The 21,674-nt window shown below is 45.9% G+C and overlaps 2 protein-coding genes across 4 annotated transcripts; one reads left to right on the top strand and one right to left on the bottom strand.

Annotated features, from left to right (window-relative positions):
• The first annotated feature begins 38 nt into the window (after positions 1-38).
• On the top strand, positions 39-8,670 carry si:dkey-106l3.7 (uncharacterized). 2 transcript variants are annotated; one of them, XM_056290848.1, is made up of 7 exons: positions 39-640; positions 3,337-3,495; positions 3,726-3,903; positions 5,146-5,240; positions 5,436-5,533; positions 7,996-8,049; positions 8,324-8,384. In XM_056290848.1, the coding sequence occupies exons 1-6, from the start codon at positions 95-97 to the stop codon at positions 8,027-8,029; spliced, it is 1,110 nt and encodes a 369-aa protein (XP_056146823.1). In that variant the 5' UTR covers positions 39-94; the 3' UTR covers positions 8,030-8,049; positions 8,324-8,384. The 2 variants fall into 2 exon arrangements, with proteins under 2 accessions (XP_056146823.1, XP_056146822.1); XM_056290847.1 differs by lacking the exon at positions 7,996-8,049 and having other exon boundaries at positions 8,324-8,670.
• An 884-nt stretch (positions 8,671-9,554) lies between these two features.
• Positions 9,555-20,967, bottom strand: rnf208 (ring finger protein 208). 2 transcript variants are annotated; one of them, XM_056290850.1, is made up of 2 exons: positions 20,038-20,967; positions 9,555-11,632 (listed from the first exon to the last, which is right to left on the bottom strand). In XM_056290850.1, the coding sequence occupies exon 2, from the start codon at positions 10,672-10,674 to the stop codon at positions 9,889-9,891; it is 786 nt and encodes a 261-aa protein (XP_056146825.1). In that variant the 5' UTR covers positions 10,675-11,632; positions 20,038-20,967; the 3' UTR covers positions 9,555-9,888. The 2 variants fall into 2 exon arrangements, with proteins under 2 accessions (XP_056146825.1, XP_056146826.1); XM_056290851.1 differs by lacking the exon at positions 20,038-20,967 and adding an exon at positions 12,970-13,068.
• Positions 20,968-21,674: the final 707 nt, after the last annotated feature.

Here is a 21,674-nt window from a genome sequence, read left to right as displayed (position 1 = left end):
TACTTGTTCTGACACGCAGCGGGACAAGTGGCCGGCAAGGGACCACGGAAACTCGTTTAAAAATTCTGGATCAACCTTGGCTTCTAAACCTGACATGGGGATAAATCTACGGTCGGAATCAGAGGACTCTGGGGTGGAGCTGGCCAGTTCAGACTTGTCCCTTCCTTTTCCGTGTGGTTCTGGATCGACAGGGAACGTAGAGTCGGATCCGGTCCCGACTGAAAGAGAAGAAGACGGGCTAACCCATGCCTCTTCATCACAGTCCCCCATCCGCTTGGTGACATCTTCAACCACCTCTTCCCCCCTTTCCCTTCGTCCCATTAGACCTGAGACCCCACTGGATCACCCAGTGGCCTTGCACCTCAAAGTGGAGCAGGTGCTCCAGAGGACCAACCCAAGATGCCCAGTTCAGAGGACAATCCCCACGTCCTGTGCAGATGAGTTGGTACTCAGTCAACAACCTCTCACATCTTCCCTACCCAGGCGACACACTACGTCCTTAATAAAATGTCAAAGGTCAAGACCTTTAGGGACAAGAAGGACGGTCAGCACATCAATGTCAAGTCAGCAGATGCCAGAAGCATGCAGGCGACCACTGACCCTGTATCACGATACTCTGCTTGCAGAGAAAAAAGGAGTGGTGAGTTATTAACTGAAACGGAAAGAAATTGGCTATTGTAGTGATTGCGCGTGACAGAAATATATATTCATCCATTATCCATTCGGGTCGCGGGATGCTGAAGCCTACCCCAGCAGTCATTGGGCGTCCATATATATATATATATATATATATATATATATATATATATATATATATATATATATATATATATATATATATTCCTTGTGTGTGTGTGTGTGTGTGTGTGTGTGTGTGTGTGTGTGTGTGTGGAATATATTATTTTATATAAGTGAGAGACATGGAAATATTTTTCCATATGAGTAAAAAACACCCAACAATTTATTTGATAGTTTTGACTGTTTTATGGACACTCTTAAGCATGTGACTATTGCATAACCCTCACAGTGAATGATCAGAGTGGTTATCTTTTTATGTTATATGGAGGTTTCTATAGCTGGTTATCTGTGACATCCTCCACGAAAGGAACAGCAGCATAATAAAAGCTTTTACCTTCACCTGTATGAGCTGCAACACCGATACACTAACAAACCCACACAACTCAAAACACACACACACACACACACACACACACACACACACACACAAAGACATGTTTATACATAAAGACATAGTCATACAAAAAAAAGACAAGCTTGTTCTCGGTGTTGTAGAGAGGCAGGCGTGTAAATACATGGACGGGATCTCTTTCACACTAGCGAGCTGTCGTGAGCACCTGTGTGGTGCTTTGTGATGTTAGGGTTCATAAACCAGTCTGTTCAGGTGTGCTTTAGCCCACAGGCATGAGAGGAATGAGGCAATCTGAGTGATTACGAGCTGGAGTATGCAAGATCTGTTGTAATCTTGATAAGACTGTAATCAGCATAATGAACACAGTATCTCTGTAGACTGTGAAATAATGTCCACCTTTCTTCAATCGGAGCAAGGGTAGGAGAGAGCACGGCATGGTGCGGCAGTGTTTTGTGCGCCGTAGGGATTGTGTTGATGCTGTATGCAGGTGTTGACATCACTGGATGAAATGGAGCAGAACCAGACTTGCTTTGATGTAGTTCTGTTTCATTAAGGTCTAAATGCCCCCCCCCCTTGGCTGTGTACATGTCTTTGCCCTACATACAATTCATATCTAGCACTGCGATGACTGACTTTAACAAAGAACATATAAGGACCAAGTTATTAAACACTGTAAAAAAATCTGTACTATAACAGCATTTTTTACCTTTTTATTTGACAGATTAATTTTACAGATTCCTGGGTTTCAGAAATAAATGGAAATGTCGATGAAATTACAAAAATAGACTGTGCACCTACGTGACTAATGTAAAATAACATGAGAATGAGTTTTATGAGTTGCTTAATTTCTGTTATTTTACAGTAATTTATTGGCGCCCCAGCTGCTGGAACATTTCCGTTTTTTGTTTTTTTTTTACTTTTTACAGTGGAGGTAATCACTGGGGCATGTCAAAGTAATGTATCTCCAAATGACAGGTTATCTGGGATGTTATTTGGGAATATTAATGAGAATTGGTGGGCCACTGAGGTATTCTTCTGTTCTATTACCTTGCTCATAGGAGTGTTGTTTTTGGCACCGTTTGTTTATTTGTTTGTCCATCAAAAACTGTGCATAAAATCAGCTGCAGCAAATGACGTGGCATGTTCAGGAAAGGTGTGCATTGATCTTCAGGCGACCAAATGAAACTTAGAAGTTAACTGGCCAAGATGACAGTCAAGGTCACAAAACAGCTCAAAATTACTTTTGGCCATACCAACACGGGGACCGCCGGTTTGAATCTCCGTGTTACCTCCGGTTTGGTCGGGCGTCCCTACAGACACAATTGGCCGTGTCTGCAGGTGGGAGGCCGGATCTGGGTATATGTCCTGGTCGCTTCACTAGCGCCTCCTCTGGTCGGTAGGGGCACCTGTTCAGGGGGGGAGGGGGAACTGGGGGGAATAGCGTGATCATCCCTCGCGCTACGTCCCCCTGGCGAAACTTCTCACTGTCAGGTGAAACGAACTGGCTGGCGACTCCCCATGTATCGGAGGAGGCAGGTGGTAGTCTGCAGCCCTCCCCGGATCGGGACAGGGGGTGGAGCAGCGACCAGGGTGGCTAATTGGCCAAGTACAGTTGGGGAGAAAAAGGGGGAGGGGGGGTCCAAAAGAAAAAAAAATTAAATTCAAACTAGTTGTGTAACTTTCTATTTCAAATGTATATTTCCATCAATTTCTATGGTGAGAAACGCATTGATCTGGAGATCTGTAGTGGCCCAAGTTTGGGGATCAAAGAGGCGAGGCTTGATTTATCTAACAAGAACTGCATGATTTTGGGGTCTGTTTTATAAATTTATTTCTGATTTTTCCCTTTTTTCTCCTAATTTAGTGGCCAATCGATCCCTATTTTAATTCAAACACCCACCCTCATACTGCATGCGTATGCCAACTGCATCTCTCCGGCCGTTTTATACAAGTAATGAAGGAGTATTGAACTTTATTTCTCCTTTACTCCCTCATTACGTTTTATTGTGGGTAGGGAATTGTATTACTGTTCAGGGGTTAGGAAGTTCTGACTACGCCACTGGCTGCTGCAGTTCTGCCCAGTAGTGGTTCTACCGTATGGAGAAGCAGCGAGGCCAAAGCACGTATGAAAACATGCATTTCTTTGAGATTTACACCTGTGTTTGTTTGCTTTACAATATGCGCAGCACCAAGGTGGAGAGGACGCGGTGAGATCCGGTCCTGGGCTCAGCTACCTGGAACAAGTGTGCCGGATGTTGGAGCAAATTGCCAGGCTGCAAATTCATAACCGTGGTTTACAGATGGAGCTTGATGTCCTCCGTGAGCATCACACTAAAGCAGATGAGGTAAAATATGACCTCTGCAATGGATTTTATTTGTTTGTTTGTTTATTGTGAAAAAGCATGCAGTACAGGCAAATGAAAAATCATCAGGTGCCAGTTTTTATATCAGGTTTGCTATATTTGCATTGGAATCTGCAGCATTCTACTCAGAAGTGTGCCCTCCTTCACTAGTAGTAACAGATCAGGTACTTACAGATGAAAGTCGGAATCCTCATCGTTACGCTTTCTCTCAGGTTGCAGAATCTGCTCAGTGTGACTGCAAAGCTGATGCAGGCGATTCAACTTCCGGCCAAGGACGTGAAATTGCGGAATTGAAGCATATTTCGAGTGAAATACAGCAGACGGATTTTGTTGCTCACAATTTTCGACGGAGGTCGTCATCAGATACAAAATTACTCGCAGGGCATTTAGGTGAGCCACCTTTCACTGCATCGCTTTTGTTTTGGTTTTTTTAATTGCTATTTTGTTTTCAGTGGCATTGTATGTCTGCTTATTATCTACGCCACGTGGTGGCCTGGAGGGGACGATGCGTTGGTCGTGTTTGTGTGTGTGTGTGTGTGTGTGTGTGTGTGTGTGTGTGTGTGTGTGTGTGTGTGTGCGTGTGAGACCGCGACTAATCTCGCAAACTACTGGACCTATCCGCCTGCATTTTTTAAGTTAAGACTATGTGATGAGGAACCTTCCGCGGTTGCGGTGATTTAAAAACCTTCGAAAAATGTTTGTTCTCGCTACCGCCGCTCCCTCTCCTCGTTCGCTTTCTAGCTCGCTCGACCAACGCTGCTTTTCCGTCGCTGCCTGCGGGCGTTATTATTTTCCCCCCTGGATTCCGGGAAGAATCGCCCCTACTCTATCTCTGATTGGCTAACCCTATCCCTAACCCCACCCTAACCCTAACCTTAACCAACCTAACCAACGGAAGCAACGAGTACTAGCCAATCGGAGGCAGAGTTCCCGGAACGCGAGTGGGGGGAAAAAAACAAGGTGCCTGCGGAGTCAACTGTGCGCATGCGCGACTCACATCTACGGCGGAGTCAGATCGGGCAGCGATAGTGTCAAACCGAAACTCCGCTATAAAAATACAATCGCAAGAGTAGGATTAATTACAGCTACAATAGAATATTTCCCGCGGCTGAGCTATTTTCTTAGCGTTGTTTTATGAATGAAAGTCAACCAGCAGAGCGATCAATCGCCTTCATTCATTGTCTATTATGAAAACCGTGATGGTCAAGCACATTTTCATGTCAGACTTGGTGGCTTTGGAGCGAGGGTCTGCCTAAGAGGCTGCGCATCCACAGACTGACGGGCAAAACCTTTTTATTAGGTAGATTTCTTAGCTTGAGCGCTGCATAGTAAACACTTATTTCTCCATATTCCCTGGTCAGTTAACTTGGGCGCTGCACAAAAGTCTCGTAATAGAAAAAAACACTGGTTTTTCTGTGTGCTTGTATTTCCCTTCTCCCGGTAGGCGAAAAAAAAAGGGGGGGGGTTGTCGCCAAGCTCAAACGCTGGAGAAGGGTGCACGTCTAGCAGAGATATACACCCTACTGAGTGCACTCCTCTAGTTATGATGCTTTCATGTAGAAATATGCCACTCTATGGACGATTTCCAGAATATTCACCGAACTGATGATTGTATTTGTATGTTGGTGGCAGGAAAGGATAAAATGGACTCTAGAAGGCATCATACGAATCAAGATGACCTGCTTGAGGAGGCAGCGGAGCACAATGAAAAGCACCATGAGAAGCAGGTGAAGTCCAACATGGGGTCAAATTTTTCATCTACATTGCAACTCCTTATGCAATATGATATTATAGAAGTGCATTATGAATGTGTTTACAAATGATATATTTTCTGCATTTGATAATCAATGTTTATATTGAGAGTGGTATTTCAATAGACAGTAGTTTATATTGATACAAAAGGTATCTGTATGTCTCTCCAGAAACTGAAAATACAGTATAAAAGCAAATCCTGGAAGTTAAAGGTGGGGTCTTTGAGAAGAGAAGATTCGACCCATCATTCAGATTCAGAGATGAACAGGTGAGACACTGCAAACGTAACAGTGACATCTAGGGGAGAATTTGTATTCATATCATTGGTAAGGCAAAGCAAATTTATCTGTACAATATATTTCTGCAACAAGACCCTTCAAAGTGCTTTGCATAAAACACTAAAGGCATTAAGACAAAATGTAAAAGCGAAATAAGGCAATGAAAAGACATTTAAAAACAAATAAAGAGACTGATAAAGACAGATAAAGACAGATAAAACACTAGAGTAGAAGTTACAGTGCAGTTTAAGATGATAATGAAAAATTTGATTTAATGAAAGGCAGCGGTAAACAGGAAAGTCTTCGTCCTTGATTTAAAAGAACTTAGACCTGCAGTTTTTGGGGAGTTTGTTCCAGATACGTGGTGCATAAAAACTTAAAGCTGCGTCTCCATGTTTAGTTTTGACTCTGGGGGCAGAGAGAAGATCTGTCCCAGACGATCTGAGAAGTCTGGGTGGTTCATAGCCTAGCAGAAGATCAGAAATGTATTTTGACCCTAAACCATTCAGTGCTTTGTAAATCAAGAGCAATATTTTAAAATTAACTCTTCGACAGACAGGAAGCCAGTGTAAAGACCTCAGAACTGGAGTGACGTGAACCACTTTCTTGGTCTTCGTAAGGACTCGAGCAGCAGCCTTCTGAATCAGCTGCTGCTGAGTGATCGATTTTTTTTATAGAGAGACTTGTTGCAAATCCTGCTGAGACATATATCCTTTAATTCTTGATATATTCTTCAGGTGATATTAGGCTGACTTTGTAATGATCAATGATCTTAATGTGATTATTGAAATTCAGATCTGAGTCCATGGCTACACCAAGATTTCTGGCTTGGTTTGTGGTTTTTAACTTTACCAATTGTAACCGAGCTCTAACTTTTAATCGTTCTTCCTTGGCTCCAAAGACAATTACTTCAGTTTTATCTTTGTTGAATTGAAGAACATTTTGAGTCATCCAATCATTGATTTGTTCAGTGCACTTACTCAGTGCTTGTATGGGATTACAGTGCGCTGCTGATATGGCTATGTACATCTGTGTCATCTGCATCATTATTTTAACATATGTTGTTGTTTTCCATAATGTGAACTAGTGGGAGCATATAGATGTTAGACAGAAGAGGCCTCAGAGTGGAGCTTCAGGGAACTCCACATGTCATTTTTGTCCACTCAGATTTGTAATTACCTAGAGACACAAAGTAGTCCCTGTCCTTTAAGTAGGATTCAAAGCAGTTTAGTGCTGTGCCAGAAAGTCCCACCCAGTTTCCCAGTTGGTCTAGTAATATGTTGTGGTTGACTGTGTTAAACGCAGCACTGAGATCCAATTATACCAGGACTGAGATTCTGCCATGGTCTGTGTTTAAGCAGATGTAATTGAAGGCCTTAACAAGTGTAGTGTCGGTGCTGTGGTGTGGTCGATATCCTGACTGGAAGATATTAAAACAGTTGTTTGTGGCCAAGAAGTTGTTAAGGTGCTGGAAATGGCTTTTTCAGTGACTTTACTTAGAAACAGGAGGTTTGATATGGGCCTATAATTTTTCATGAAGTGTCCAGATTATTCTAAGAGTGGCTTGATGACTACAGTTTTAGGGCCTGTGGGAGGAAATGTGTTGACAATTTGTAGAAGCTCTGAAGCTGTGGAATTAGAAATATTTGTTGAAAAAGCCTGGTGGCAGGATATCAAGGCACCAGGAGGATTTCAGATGTTTTTCTCCAAGTTTTTATAGCTGATGGGTTCAAATTGTGTCATGCTATTTGAATTGATTTTATATGGGCACAGGGACAACACATACCCCTTACCTAGTATGGAGGCAGTGACTGTCTAAGTTTCTGAATGTTGTCATTGCCTCACTTACCACATAGCTAGTTTCGGACAGCTGCATCACAGTCTTGTTTGGCTTTGTAAAAAAAAAAAAAGTTCTGCTGACAGTACAGACTTTTTTGAAAGTGTGCTGCCTTTCTCTCCCTCTCCTCGTCTTTGAACCGATCACACCCTCTGCACATTTAGTAGTGTAATGTCACATCAGATTGAAATCCTTCAGGACGGCAACCCATTCCTTGCAAATTATACAGATGTGGGACACAATAAATTCAGTGAAGACGTAGTTGCATGTCCATTTGTCTTGGAACTATCGATGCTCCTGGTCAGCTTTTCTTTTGGCTTTTGAAAGTTAAATTTTTATAAAACATCTGCAAGTAGTGACAACAATTTATGTTAGCAAGCTCACGTGAGATATTTCACAGTGGGCTAGCCTACTGGCTTTATGTACTCGTGTTGCCTGGCTACTGTGTGTGTGTGTGTGTGTGTGTGTGTGTGTGTGTGTGTGTGTGTGTGTGTGTGTGTGTGTGTGTGTGTGTGTGTGTGTGTGTGTGCGCGTGTGTGTGTGTGTGCGTGTGTGTGTGTGTGCGTGCGTGTGTGTGGGAAAGAGAGCTAATCACTCTATCCGTCCCATCTGCAGGGGTTCTAGTGAGGCGCAGTACTGGATAATGTGACCGTGTGTATCCAAGAAAAAGTAATTAAAAATATCCTTGAAAAGTTCTGGGAAGTGATTTCTACAGTATGGCAGTGAGCCATACCGAAGAAATCCTACCCATGATTAACTATGACACTGTTAAGCACAGAGGCAGTGGTGAGAGCGAGTTATCAGTCTGCACATCTTTTGTTCTCGTGCTCTCCATCTTTTAGACCACCCAAAATGGCCTCTCTGCTCACACACTCGTGCCTTGGCATGTTCTGAGATGACCAAGTCATGCTTGCTTTAATGACTCTGTTCCCGCTGTCTCCAGCCAGCAGACGCAGCCATCCAAGAAAAAGACCGGTGGGCGTCAGTTAAGCCAGCTGTTCAGGAGGAAAAGAAAAACGGTGCCCGCATGAAAGGACCGCGGTACTTCTGTTTACCGTGGTTCTGTCTGAAAGATCATTCTGGGTTTCAGTTCTGAAGAACAGAAAGCATTTCCTTGGAGAGGAGGAACGGACCAGTAGCCTTACCAGTGTGAAACATCCATTCTATTCAAGCTATACGATGAAACTTGCTGCCATTAGTTTTTTGCACATCACATGCCTCCCTTCATTATTTATATTCATTTTCTGTCATATTTTATATATATTTTATTTTTTTTATTTGGGGTGGGGGGGGTGGGGTTCCCCCTTTTTATCTCCCCAATTGTATCCGGCCAACTATGCCACTCTTCCGAGCCGTCCCGGTGGCTGCTCCACCCCCTCTGCTGATCCGGGGAGGGCTGCAGCCTACCACATGCCTCCTCTGATACACATGGAGTCGCCAGCCGCTTCTTTTCACCTGACAGTGAGGAGTTTCACCAGGGGGACGTAGCGCGAGGGAGGATCACGCTATTCCCCGCCAGTTCTTCCCCGAACAGGCGCCTCGACCGACCAGAGGAGGCGCTAGTGCAGGGATCAGGACACAGCCACATCCGGCTTCCCACCCGCAGACACGGCCAATCTTGTCTGTAGGGACGCCAGACCAGGTAACACGGGGATTTGAACCGGACGCCCTTTATAAACCTTTAGCATGGATGATACATTATATTCCCTCTGCCATTATGCATATGGCAGTATGATGCTTGATATACAGAACTTCAAAATGTGTCACTTTGTTCTTTTGTTTCCTTTTAATTGCTGACTGATTCCTATTTGTGTACTCTGTAATATATCGTTACATTAAAAAAAAGTCATAATACTCTATGAAATATTGTGATGTCCCTGCCTCTTTCAGGATTTTACTTTTCGTTTTATCTTCCTGTGCAAGACACTGTTACGAGACCATTAACTTGCAGCAGTGAGCATCCAGGCCTCTCTGTGCTGACGCTGCAGAAAGAGTAGATATGAATATTTACCATGGTTGTCAAGGGTAACTGTAATTACACAGGGATTACACTCTGACAGCCTGCATAATCTGAAAACACAAAGACAGATTTGCCTTTAAAAGACACCGAAAGTCTGTATTGTGTATATCACACAGTCACCAGCCACTCCAGACCAAACAGAAGCAGTTTTATCACTTGTTTAATCTTTATTCACCTAGGTTGAGGGGACCTCCCCCGGCATTCCCATGTAAAGAGATGTTAATGACAAACACATCCGAACAAGAGAGGGTGAATAGGATTTCTGTCCGTACATAAAATACATTAATTTGCTCTATTTCTCCTTGTCCCATCTGCACTTGTCCATCGAGATCCATCCGCCCCACACAGCATCCGTCTGTGCTATTAAATATATAGAGATACATCTGTGGAGGAATCAGGTTTGAGAGAGACTGAAGGGCTGGCGGAGAGGGTAGCGGGCGGAACACAAAGAGTGGGGTAGCGTTGAGTCGGGCCTTCGTGACCCTTGTCTACATGATGCCACAGGAGGAGAGGGGGTTGGCAATCTGGCAGGTGCAGGCTGACTGGCAGTACTGGCGCACAGTCTGGTAGCAACTGCGGTCGGCATCCCCGCCCCACTGCACAGGCCCGTTGGGATCAGAGGGCAAGCGGCTCAGGATGCTGGTGTTGATGGCCAGGGCAGCCAGGCCATAGTCGGTGAATAGCACCGTTTCACGTCGGCATGTGGGGCAGGAGATGAACTTGTATTTCGGACAGGACTCGTAAAGGATTTGCAGGCACTCCTCGCACACCGAGTGCAGGCATGAGAGGATGCGCGGACGCTTTCCTGCAAAATTGTAGGTGTGCCCGCAGGTGGGGCAGTCTAAGGGCTCGCAGGGCATGACGGGCCCTGAAGAGGAGGAGGAGGTGGAGGAGGAGGTGGAGGAGGACCGCAGCACATACTGGTTCACTATGACGTCCTCCATCTTGTAGTGGAATTGGTGGTAGCAGATTTCATTGGCACTGGCTTTGCGCTGAGCCAGGAAGCTCTGTTCCCTGCGCATCACAGGGGTGGGAGGTGACATCAAGGGCCGGGGAGCGGCGATCGCTGTGCCCGTCATCTCAAGGGCCAGATCGCTACAGGCCTGGTTAACGATAATTTCGCCTTCACCTCCGCCGTCCCATGCTACTCTGGGTGGTGGGGCGTAGCGCGGCTGGGTGACGGGCACGGGGCACTCCCTGGGGAACTTCTCAGACTGGATGATCTTGACGGTGTCCATTGGGATGGTTACAGCCTGGCGCCTGAGGCAGGACATTCGGCTCGTTTGGACGTCGGTGTCTCCGAGTGGAGGCTCTGTGGCCGGAGTCAGTGCTGGACACCCTTGCCTGGATGCGGGCACAGGGGTGCGGTGGGACTCTGCACTGGTGTGACGCTCTTACGGTCAGCCATTGGAGGGGACGTGAGGTCGGATAGCTCTGTCCATGTTTCCCTCAGAGGACCCCCGTTGCCGCTATTTCTGTCAGCCTGAGACCTTGCAGGCGGGAGGCAGACCGGGGAGCCCTGGGAGGGCAGCACAAACTGAAGTAAAAGTCCACCCTGGGGATTACAGTAGTTAAGCAGTGTTGGCCACTTAAAGGAAGTATTTTGTTGTTCCTTACTGACATATACTGGTGCTTCTGCACTGCCTCTAATGGTCGACAACACGGTTACTTGTAGATAGATACGCTCATTCACAACGAGAAACGATCAACAATTTAAACGTGTGTTTACATAAGCATGTGTTAGAGTTGAGTGGACTTCTGCGTTCACAAAGTGAAGGAGTTTGTTACAGGGTGGATTTTCAAGAGATGTTGTCTAACACTGCGACCTGCGGTTTGTCAAACGTTGCAAAACGTTTCTACCAAGAAAACCGGCCTCTCATCACATCCTCCCCGTTGAGTTCTAGGTGGTTGCACTTCCTTCCTGTTTTTTCAGGTGTCTCAAGTGTGGCCTCAAGTGTGCGTCAAAGAATAACCTAGAGTCTTCTGTCCCCGCTCCTGGTCCAATATGGTCAGGTGACCTGTGACCCTCTGGGTGTCCTGCTGATAAGACGGAGGTCTCTTTGGGGAGGTGTTCTGAATGTTCCAGTGAGTGACTCCCTCGCTCCACGTCTTATGAACTCCTCAGAGGAAGGAGTGACAAAGGTGCCCGCGTTCAGATGGCGTCCTCCTACTCGAGCCCGACGGGTGAGTACGGTGTAAGGAATGTCTCCACCCTCGTCTGTCTTCGGCTACCTAGAAGGAGAGAAGACAGGAGCTGATTGAACACAATGCTGAGCGCACAACAGAGGCAATGACACAATGGCAACACATCCTAAAAGATACAGTGGAAACAACCTCAGGTGAACAGACAAACCTGGGGGGGGGTATAATGGTATAATGTCTAATAATCAAACGACAGACGGTCTTTAATGGGACATGTAAGCAATTTCTAATGAAAAATCCGCTCCAGGAGGCGGTCTAGAGAGGAATAAACAGTGTTTCACACGTGCGTTTGACATCTGGGTAGGCGAGTTGTTGTACGGCTGCACACACATCTTGTGTAGACCTTGGAAAATGCATTTCTGTTTATGTATCTGATTTTAATATAAATGAATTGTTTATCCAGGACTGGAAAAGATCAGTCTAAATACAACTCCAGCTTTGCTCGCAACAGGACACGCTGTGTCTGCCATGCCCAAAGGGAACAAGGCAGGTGCGAGTCCCTGTTTTGTTTCAATACACACTGTAGATCCCTGAAGCCCAATAAGCGGCCCGCGGGCCAGGTCTGACACACCAGAGTCAAATGTCGGGCCCGCACTGACCCACTGGCACTAACGCACTCGTCAGTACATTTGAAATAAATAAATAAATAAATAAAGTGCATGCTGCTCTACTGTGACCTCACCCCACACCGTACACTTGACCTGTGCCGTAGAAGACGTGTGGCCGTCAGACGTACTCTGCACTCTCGCCCGTCCTGGACTAGACAGAGCCACCCACCAGCTAAATCACAGGTAATCAATAACCGTCCTAAACCAAGCACATGGTCTGCACGAAAAAAGCAAAAAGTCAACTAAGAAAACCGTCAGTTCAAATCTGACAGGACTGATCGGTTTTGTTTTATTTTACCGGACCACCCCAATGCCAAACCGCCATGCGTGATGTGCATGCAGACCGTAGCTGTCTGCAAAGCAGACCATCTCAACAGGCACTTCAACACTATGCATGCTGCCAGTTTTAATGCCAACTACCCCTACAAAATCAGATCACCACAAACAAACAAAAATAGCAAATATGATAACATCATACAAGCACTGCATTTCTACTGTCTGTAAATAAACATCGGCAGAAGAGAGGGCAATAGCTGCATCACTGCATGTGTCATGGGACCTTGCTGAAGCTACGGAGCCATTCACTGATGCCGAGTTGATTAAAACGTTTGCAATTGATGTGGTTGGTGAAGTTTTATGTCACGATGAGAAAAACAAGAAAACAGTGGTGGAGCTATTAAATCAGGTGCCATCGTCGGCTAACACAGTAACAAAAAGAGTAGTACGACTAGCAGAGGAATGTTTTTCCAATCTGCTCACCGATTTGAAGAAAGCAGAAGCCATATCACTATAGCCATAGACTCGTCCTGTGACTGAGCCCGAACCAATAAGGAACACTATCTGTGTTCGCAAGATTTTTTGATGGGAAGACCTTGAGGGAAGAGCTTCTTTGTTTGCTTCCTCTACCTGGGTGCACAACTGGGGAACTCGTCTTTAATGAATTAACACATTTCTTGGAGTAGAATGGCTCAGATGTCAGCAAAATTGGTGGGACAACACAAGGGCTTGGTACTGTTAACCCAGTGCTCTTGGCATTTCATTGCATTGTTCACAAACAAGTGTAGTGCACTAAACTGTGTGGGCAAATGAAAGAGGCGATGGATACTGTGAAGAGACTGGTAAATTTCATTTGTGAGAGTTCTAGTCTGCAACATCGCCGTTTCAGAGCAGTGCTGGAGGAAATGTCAGCAGAACACAAGGACCTTTTGCTGCATAATGATGTTCGCTGGCTGAGGAAAGGCCATGTGTCGGAGAGGGTGTGCAACCTGTGCGATGAACTTGTGTCATTGTTATCCAGACTGTGGAGCCAAAAAGCAAAAGAATATAAAATGTTTTTAAGTGACAATAAGATTATGGCATATTTGTGACATCATGTCTCATCTAAAGCACCTTAATCTGCAATTACAGGGCAGGAACCACAATGTTGCAGACATGTGTGAGGCAGTTGAAGCTCTCCGGTCAAAGCTGAACCTTTTGGAGAGGGACATTCATGGGAGAAAGTTGCACTCGGGAGGATCCAGCGATGAAGGATTTCATGATGAGCTTGGCAGAAAATTTCAAGGAACGATTTGAAAGTTCCCCAAAACTCTCAGGTAACTTCCTCCTCTTCCTGGGACAGCCGTTCTCCATTCCGGCTGACGGCCAGTGGACTGCAGAGGCCAAAAGGCTGGTACCTTCCATAGATGAGGCAACTCTTCAGATGGAGGTCTTGGAGATGGAAACATCTGATTTGCTCAAAGCACAACACAAGGACGTTGGGGTGAGTGACTTTTGGATAAACGTGGTTCCGCAAGCTCGATTCAAAAACATGAGAGCTATTGCAATGCTCCTACTCACATTTTTCCCATCCACCTACATACTATGTGAGTCATCGTTTTCTTCAATGAACTCGATCAAGAACCAGGAAAGAACCAGACTCTCCAATGCACATCTTGGCCAGTGCCTCGGGCTTGCCATAATAGAAAACAGGCCCGACATCAGGACTGCCTCATTTCATCACTCTTACTTCTCTCACTGACTGGTGAGTGAACATTCATTTATTTTTGTTCATTTGCCCATAATCAGATGGTTGGTTTTGGACTTATTTTGTTTCAAGAGTGCATTTTTTTTCCTTGTGTGACCCTCAACACAGGCTTTAAGAATATCAGGGCTACATTGTCACTACTGCCACCACCACCACCACTACTATCACACTACTACTACTACATCACTACTACATCACCCAATATTTAGTTGAGTGATGAAATGTATCTGTCAATAAACGTTGTGTCCAGATGAACTGATTCAACCTTCTTTGGTTTTCTTACCTGGAGTACTGAGTGAGCATCAAGACACTACTGCTACTGCTACTACTGATGATGATGATGATAATAATAACAACAACAACAACAACAACAATGATATTAATAATAATAATTATTATTATAACTATAATAATAATTGTAATAGCAGCAACAACAACATCTGCACATTAAACAACTTACTGGCGCAATGGAAAAAAAATCCCGGACCTTTTGGCCCTTGGCTTGGCATGCACGACATGATTTGGCCCTTGGGGAAAGCTAATTGGGAAACCCTGCAGTAGATAAGTCTACTAAGAATTCATATATATATATATATTCATTCATTCATTCATTCATTCATTCATTCATTCATATATATGTGTGTGTGTGTGTGTGTGTGTGTGTGTGTGTGTGTAAACTGCATCTCATGTTGTGAGCCTCCTCTGGCTGTTGAACTGTTGAACTTTAGCCAGTTAGAGAAGCTGATTATGATGCTGCTGAGTTTAGGGTTGAGGCCTTCTTTTGCTGCTGTCATTGTGTCCATGCATGTTAGCATCTTCTGATACATAGAAAGGCGGACTGTTTATGAATAGGCTCCAGTATGAGTGGAGGGTTTGCATCCCACTGTATGGTGTTTTGGAAGAGGTGAATGGATGTATGCTTTTGGCAGCAACACAACAGAGCTTTAAAAACACACACGCACACACACACATGTAAAAAGAGAGAAATGTTTTTCCATGCAGTGCTGTTTACAAGGATGATGCATCAAGAGTAAAAGAGGAGGTGGTGACCTACATGGCGAGAAAGAGAACAGGAGAGCCAGAGGAGAATAGGAGGCACAGCACCGCTCTGGGTTTCTATTTATGGTCTCTTTATCTAGGCACTGCTCAGTGGTTTTCTACACCCTCCTCTTTTTGAAGAGTGACACTGAATATGTACCTATCAGCAGGAAGTGCTGCAGCCCTTTAATCCCCACTCACAGTTAGCAGTTAGTTGTGTGTGCGTGCGCGCGCGCGCGCGTGTGTGTGTGTGTGTGAATGGGTCCCTCTATAGCACAGTGGTGCCGCACTGCTTCTCCCACAGTAGCCGGTAATTGGTGTCTGTAGCTAGATACACACTTCACATCTGTACAAGTGAAGCTCCATCAGGCGCGCGGGAAGATGTTTTAGGCAGGGGGGCTGCCAACTGAAACCAAAAGTATCGCGGCGAGGATGAGTCCAGAGGCAGAGGTCTCTTTTTAATCGCAACTCCCGTGACCCCGATACACCGCACGACCCCGGAAGTGCTCTTTTATTCACACCGGCCAGAACGGACCAGAACTGATAACAACGTAACGCCCACCCACCCCCACCCATCATCTGACAAGTGGCGAAGTCTGTCCCAGTCACGGTCCAACGGTCAGTTAGTAAACGGTCTCCTACTACTCGGTCTGAGTCGAAGCCCCAATACAGCAACACACGGATAACCACAACATGACATGACCACCACATCACAGCACGTTTTAAATCTAACATGAACAGTCCCGTCAGCCATTGCGCTCCACCAGCGCAGAACCGCCGACAGCCAGAGCGACGGCCTCCCCCGTTCGCTACAGTATGACGTCATTGTTTTGTTTGTAAAGCGCGTGTGTAGCAGATTTGGAATGGATTGTTGTTTACTCACTTTGTTATTAAAAATGTACATTCCACGCAGCCCCGCCCCTCTGTTTAAGATAAAGGTTGTTTTATTTATTTATTTATTTATCTATTCATCTGTTTATTCATCTATTTTTGCTGTTTTACGTTAGGAAAAGTTAGGCCAACTTGTTGGGTCTAAGATGTTACACAGCCACCTGCCACTACTGGGGGGGGGGTGCACCCACCACTAGGGGGACCTGCAGCCCCCCTCCCCTTCCCGCGCTAACGAACTCCATATACTAACTATTACATTCTCATCTTTGTTAGTCCCTAAAACAAGCTTTGTGTTTGTCGTTCTCCAACAAATTCCATGTCAGCAGTTACTGGCGTACCTGCAGTGATATTGTTTTCATGAATGATAAGCCTGTAACAACCGAACTGCCAAACAGCGGGACCGACAAAGTTGGGCAAGCAACCTGTGTACCGAAGGGGTCCTTCAGCCTGAAGGACCATCGGTCATAAAACTGCCATGTAATGTGGTGGCCATGCGTTGCCAGGTCTGATGACGACAGAGGGCGCCTGCTATATGGCCAGTAGTGACATAGCCTCTTTTTAGTTGCCGGAGCCGTCTCCAGTTATGTAAGAGGCTCATCTCCAACCTAGCTGCTGTATTAACACGGCAAAAACTGCAGTACTCCCACAATCCTACCACTGTGTGCGCGCGTGCGTGTACGCGCACGCGCGCACGTGCGCTTTCAAAGCCAAAAACGCTACACAACGCTCGAGCCTCTTCCTGCCTGGGAATTACACTAATGAAACCGTGAAAGGCGTTTGCCCTTGTCATCACGGACAGCAGCGAAAACGGGAGCGATGGAGAAATGAACATAGTGATCCCACAGCCCATTTCGCCATCACGTTCAAGCAGCCAAACGTCTCTTTTTATCAACATGCACATTCCGGCATGTTTGCCCGACTCACACAACCACACACAACCACACACACACACACACACACACACACACACACACACACACACACACACACACACACACACCTCTTTGAATAACCTCATGTTCATACTCTCATCACTCATATATATATATATATATATATTATCGAAACAAGTAAGAATAGTCCAGAATCTCTGGATTATTCTATATCTATGTTTTATATAAATCTTATTTTCATTATTTGGATTTATTTATAATAAATTAAACAAACCCGCACCCAGGATACACATAACAGCCTAAATGCCAAGAACATTCCAGTGTTTTCACACTCCCACCTCTCTCTCACACACACTGTCATTCATACACATGCATGGTACATATGCACATAACCACACAAACAACACACACAATTAGACACAAACAAACATGTTTGCGCTGTTTAACACGTGCACACACACGCGTACACAAGTCTCTCTCTCACACACACACACACACACACACACACACACACACACACACACACACACAGCACTTTTCAGGCCCCCATGTTCATACTAGATGCATTCCACCTTTGCAGAGCAGAGAGCAAGAGAAGGGCACCATGTTACACCGTGCATGTCAGTCTGCCTTCCTGAGTGCTTGACTGTCTGTATGTCATGTCTGTCCATCTTTCATACCTCTACCTATCTCTCTATGTTTCTATATATCTATGTCGCTATGTCTCTATGTCTCTATGTATGTATGTATGTATGTATGTATGTATGTATGTATGTATGTATGTATGTATGTATGTATGTATGTATGTATGTATGTATGTATGTATGTATGTATGTATGTATGTATGTATGTATGTATGTATCTATCTATCTATCTATCTATCTATCTATCTATCTATCTATCTATCTATCTATCTATCTATCTATCTATCTATCTGTCCGTCCGTCCGTCCGTCCGTCCGTCCGTCCGTCCGTCCGTCCGTCCGTCTGTCTGTCTGTCCACTGCTAGGCCCATAAACTATCAATTTGGGGGCCTTGCAGAGAGGAGATGACAAGTGAGTTGGCTGGGAGCTGGGAGGGCAGAAGCTCCGGGTCAGTGCTGATAAACCACACATCAGCAGTATGCTAACTATGCGAGCTATTCTAAGATGGGTATCAACATTCATGCCTGAGCTGGTAAAAAGCAGCACTTTATCTCTTTCTGGGGCCCATGCAGGCTATGGCGGATGTTGATTACATAAAATATTCGGAGCTGAGAGGTGGCTAGGGGAGAGTCCTGTCTGGGTTTACTGTATGTGGTCTGGACGCACTGGCTCTGCAGAAACCCCCTGGCTTGTAAGAAGCAAGGTAACCGGCACTACGTTTTGCTAAACTGCTCTTGAGTATAGCGACATTCACATCCTTATTATCGTTTTACATCCCCGAAAATTCAGCATGAATATAGGCAAACTTCTTTTCCCCCCCAGTGTTGTCTATTTCATTGTTTTTTCTTTATTTTTGTTTACTGTTTACGTTTCTCCTGAGATTTGCAAGCCTGAGCTCGGTGTTTGGAAATTATAAGTGCTGTGCTTCCTGAAGCTCAACATGTAAACCTACCCTAAAAAAACCCCAACATTCATAAATTTAGATGAAGTTTTCATCTGATCTATTAAAAAAGATGGCGGTGAGGGCTGCTCGTCTGGATCCACATGTGAAGAGCGTTTATGGAGGTGTCAGCGAGGCCGGATAGAGGTCTGATGTTAGCGATGCTGCGCTGGGCAGAAAGTGCTCGGCGGGTATGTGAGGGGGAGTTGTTTTAATAATTCAGCCCGCTGCCATTCACAGCACACATCAGCCATTTTGCCTCGCAATTCATTACAGCCAAGTGCTTTTTTCTTTTTTTTTTCTTTCCTGTTTTGTTCTCGCCTGTGCAGCTCCCAGGGCAACATGGGAAGGTGCGGAGCTCCACATGTGCATGGGGAAACAGCCGGCACCACCATCACACCTGCCAACACAAGCCAGCAGGTGGACCTGGGAAACGTTGAGCAACCATCCAGACTGACAACAACAGCTGATTGAAATGGCTGATTGCGTGTGTTTTCTTTTGAAAGAGGCTGCCCCAGCACGCAGAGAAGGCAGAAGACCTTCAAGCGGAAGGTAGAGGGTCTTCTGCTAGGAGGTAGAAGACCCTCTTTACTGCGGAAGGAACGGAGACTCAGGTGTGCAAGAGTTGCCCAGCCCTGACGGTGGCGAGGTGGTGTGATATGTGAGCAGCCTGCTGCCGCGGGAGATGGAGGAGGTTGAGTCTGCTGCTTTACATGTGGGAGGGGTGTGTGTGCCAGGAGCAGCCGTTATGCAATCGCAGTATGGCGTACCCAGCACTTTGACTGCAACGCCAAATGCACAGTCAATATGAAGATGCCTTTGTGCAGAACAGGCTGTTCCTGCCCTGTACCCCCACATCGACCCCCCCACCCCCACCCCGTTCCTCTCTGTTTATCTCGCTCTCTGTCTGGGCAGGTCTGTCATATGTCATAACCTCCGGAGATATGAGACCCTTAAGATACCCTTTACCGAGGAGCCAACAACACTATTCAAACCTCCCTGCAGTTTCGGACTCTTATCTGGGGGCCAATGTGGTGGATGTGTGTGATGCACGCAAGTGTGTTTTCAAGTCTGTGTGCGCGTGCGCGTGCGTGCACGTGTTCATATCTGGTTCATGTGTGCATGTGTGAAATGGTGGATTCTGATGCAACGTTAATGTAAACCCCCCATCCTAACACCAAACCCAAACCAAGCGCGAGGCGAGGGCAGATCCTGTCTGTCTCCTTCTCAAACCAACGCAAACTCGAGCAAAAATCCGCGTGACATCAACATTCACGGCCGAGTGTCTGCAGACCCTCCGATGCATCAGCTGCAGAAGCTGCACGACATGCAATGCAGGCATCCGTGCTGGCAGGTACACAGGTATGATGCCCGGTTTATATCATTCTCTTAAGCTCACCTGGGTGCCCGCAAGCGCGTGTCTCATCGGTCCCTACGCCTCTTCTTGCTCTCGGGTCCGAGCCTTGCTCTTGCCGAGATCATGTAAATGACGCCCGCCTCTCTGTTATCTAGAAGCAGGGTGCTTTGCAGGAATCGATGGCTGATTGGTACACACTCCTGTCCATGAGGTCGCGGGAGGATGGAGAGTTAATAGGGCTGATAGGAGGAAAAGATGGAAGCAAGGTAAGATGGAGGAAGCTGTCAGAGGGTGGATGCGTCACATCTTCAGCCTCACTGATGGAGCGCCTCTTCTCTGCTTCTCTCGCACCGCTCTCCTCTGTTTTGAATGTGTCCTTCACTATCCCGCCGGTGATTCTTCTCCTCCGCACTGTGTTTGACTGGCTCCCTCTGGTATCTCCTTCTCCATCCGTCCTTTTCCTCAATCTCTCCTTCAGACAGTCAAATTAGCCAGGTTAAATGTTTATTGACCAGAGCTCCTGTGCTGATTCTTCTCTCTCTCTCTCTCTCTCTCTCTCCCTCGCTCCCTCTCTCTCGCTCCCTCTCTCTCGCGCTATATTGCTCTCTCTCTCTCGCTCTTTCTGTCTCTCTCTCTGTCTCTGTCTCTCTCTCTTGCCTTTTTTTGTGTTACAAGCCTCCAGCCTTCATCTCAACCAATATATCCCTCTTTGCTTTTCGTGTCGGTTGTTATCGCTCCTCTGTCTCAGCAGCTGTTCATTGCCCCTGCTCCCTCTCTCTTCCTCCGTCTCCGCTCCAGTCAATGTGCCTCTGTGCATACACAAACAGTCACACATGCGCAGCGTGTTCTCACATACACGCACACATATTCTCTGTGTGCTTCTGGCTTCCTCCTTATGGAAATGGCTCGTTTGCCCCCCCTCCCTCTCTCTCTCTCTCGCGCTCGTTCTCTCTCTCGCTCTCGCTCTCTCGCTCTCTCGCTCTCTCGCGCGCTCGCTCTCGCTCCTTCCTCCTCTGCAGTATACACTGCAGTGCCTCTGCAGGCAGGATCACGTTTTCTCGTTGCCAATGAAAATACTTCAGCCAATGAGAACCTGTACAATGTCCCCCACCTCCACCCCCTTTTGCTAACGCACACACATATGTGTTCAAAGATTCTCCCCCTCGCTCCCTAACACACGCGCGCGCGCACAACCACGTGCACACACACAGCTCTTGTAGCCTACTGAGAGATGAAGGCTGTGTACAGGTAGCAATGAATCATGGCCAATATATAATATTCACACACACAGGCACGCACGCACGCACACACGCACACACACACACACACACACACACACACACACACATCCTTTGTACACCAGCCAGGCACAGAAGAAATACAGGAAGCTGGTGCAAATAGATTTAATCTACAGAGCACAGCACATCCAGAGAGGAAAAACAAAACAAAGCATTAATCCACAAATTAAGTTTTCTGACAGACCATTGACAGGAAGCTTTTGGAAAACAAAACCATCAAATCCAACAGCTCTGATATGAATCATATCCACACTAAAAAAATAAATAAAAATCTCCCATCTGTGTTCACTGTGTTTAAGGCTGAATCCTCCGAATGTGACTTGAGTGAATAAAATACAACACTTTTTTTTAGCATTTCATCACACGCAAACAAATAATATG

This window comes from Lampris incognitus, chromosome 12 (genome assembly GCF_029633865.1).
Source record: "Lampris incognitus isolate fLamInc1 chromosome 12, fLamInc1.hap2, whole genome shotgun sequence".
Taxonomy (NCBI): Eukaryota; Metazoa; Chordata; class Actinopteri; order Lampriformes; family Lampridae; genus Lampris; species Lampris incognitus.
This window is presented reverse-complemented; position numbering and strand designations above follow the sequence as displayed.

Excerpts from the sequence above, each read along its gene's own strand:
- si:dkey-106l3.7 (XM_056290847.1), top strand. The coding sequence starts at position 95 with ATGGGGATAAATCTACGGTCGGAATCAGAGGACTCTGGGGTGGAGCTG. Across the intron at positions 3,496-3,725 it reads ATCACACTAAAGCAGATGAG|GTTGCAGAATCTGCTCAGTG; the intron begins GTAAAATATGAC and ends GCTTTCTCTCAG. Across the intron at positions 3,904-5,145 it reads ATTACTCGCAGGGCATTTAG|GAAAGGATAAAATGGACTCT; the intron begins GTGAGCCACCTT and ends TGTTGGTGGCAG.
- rnf208 (XM_056290850.1), bottom strand. The coding sequence starts at position 10,674 with ATGTCCTGCCTCAGGCGCCAGGCTGTAACCATCCCAATGGACACCGTC.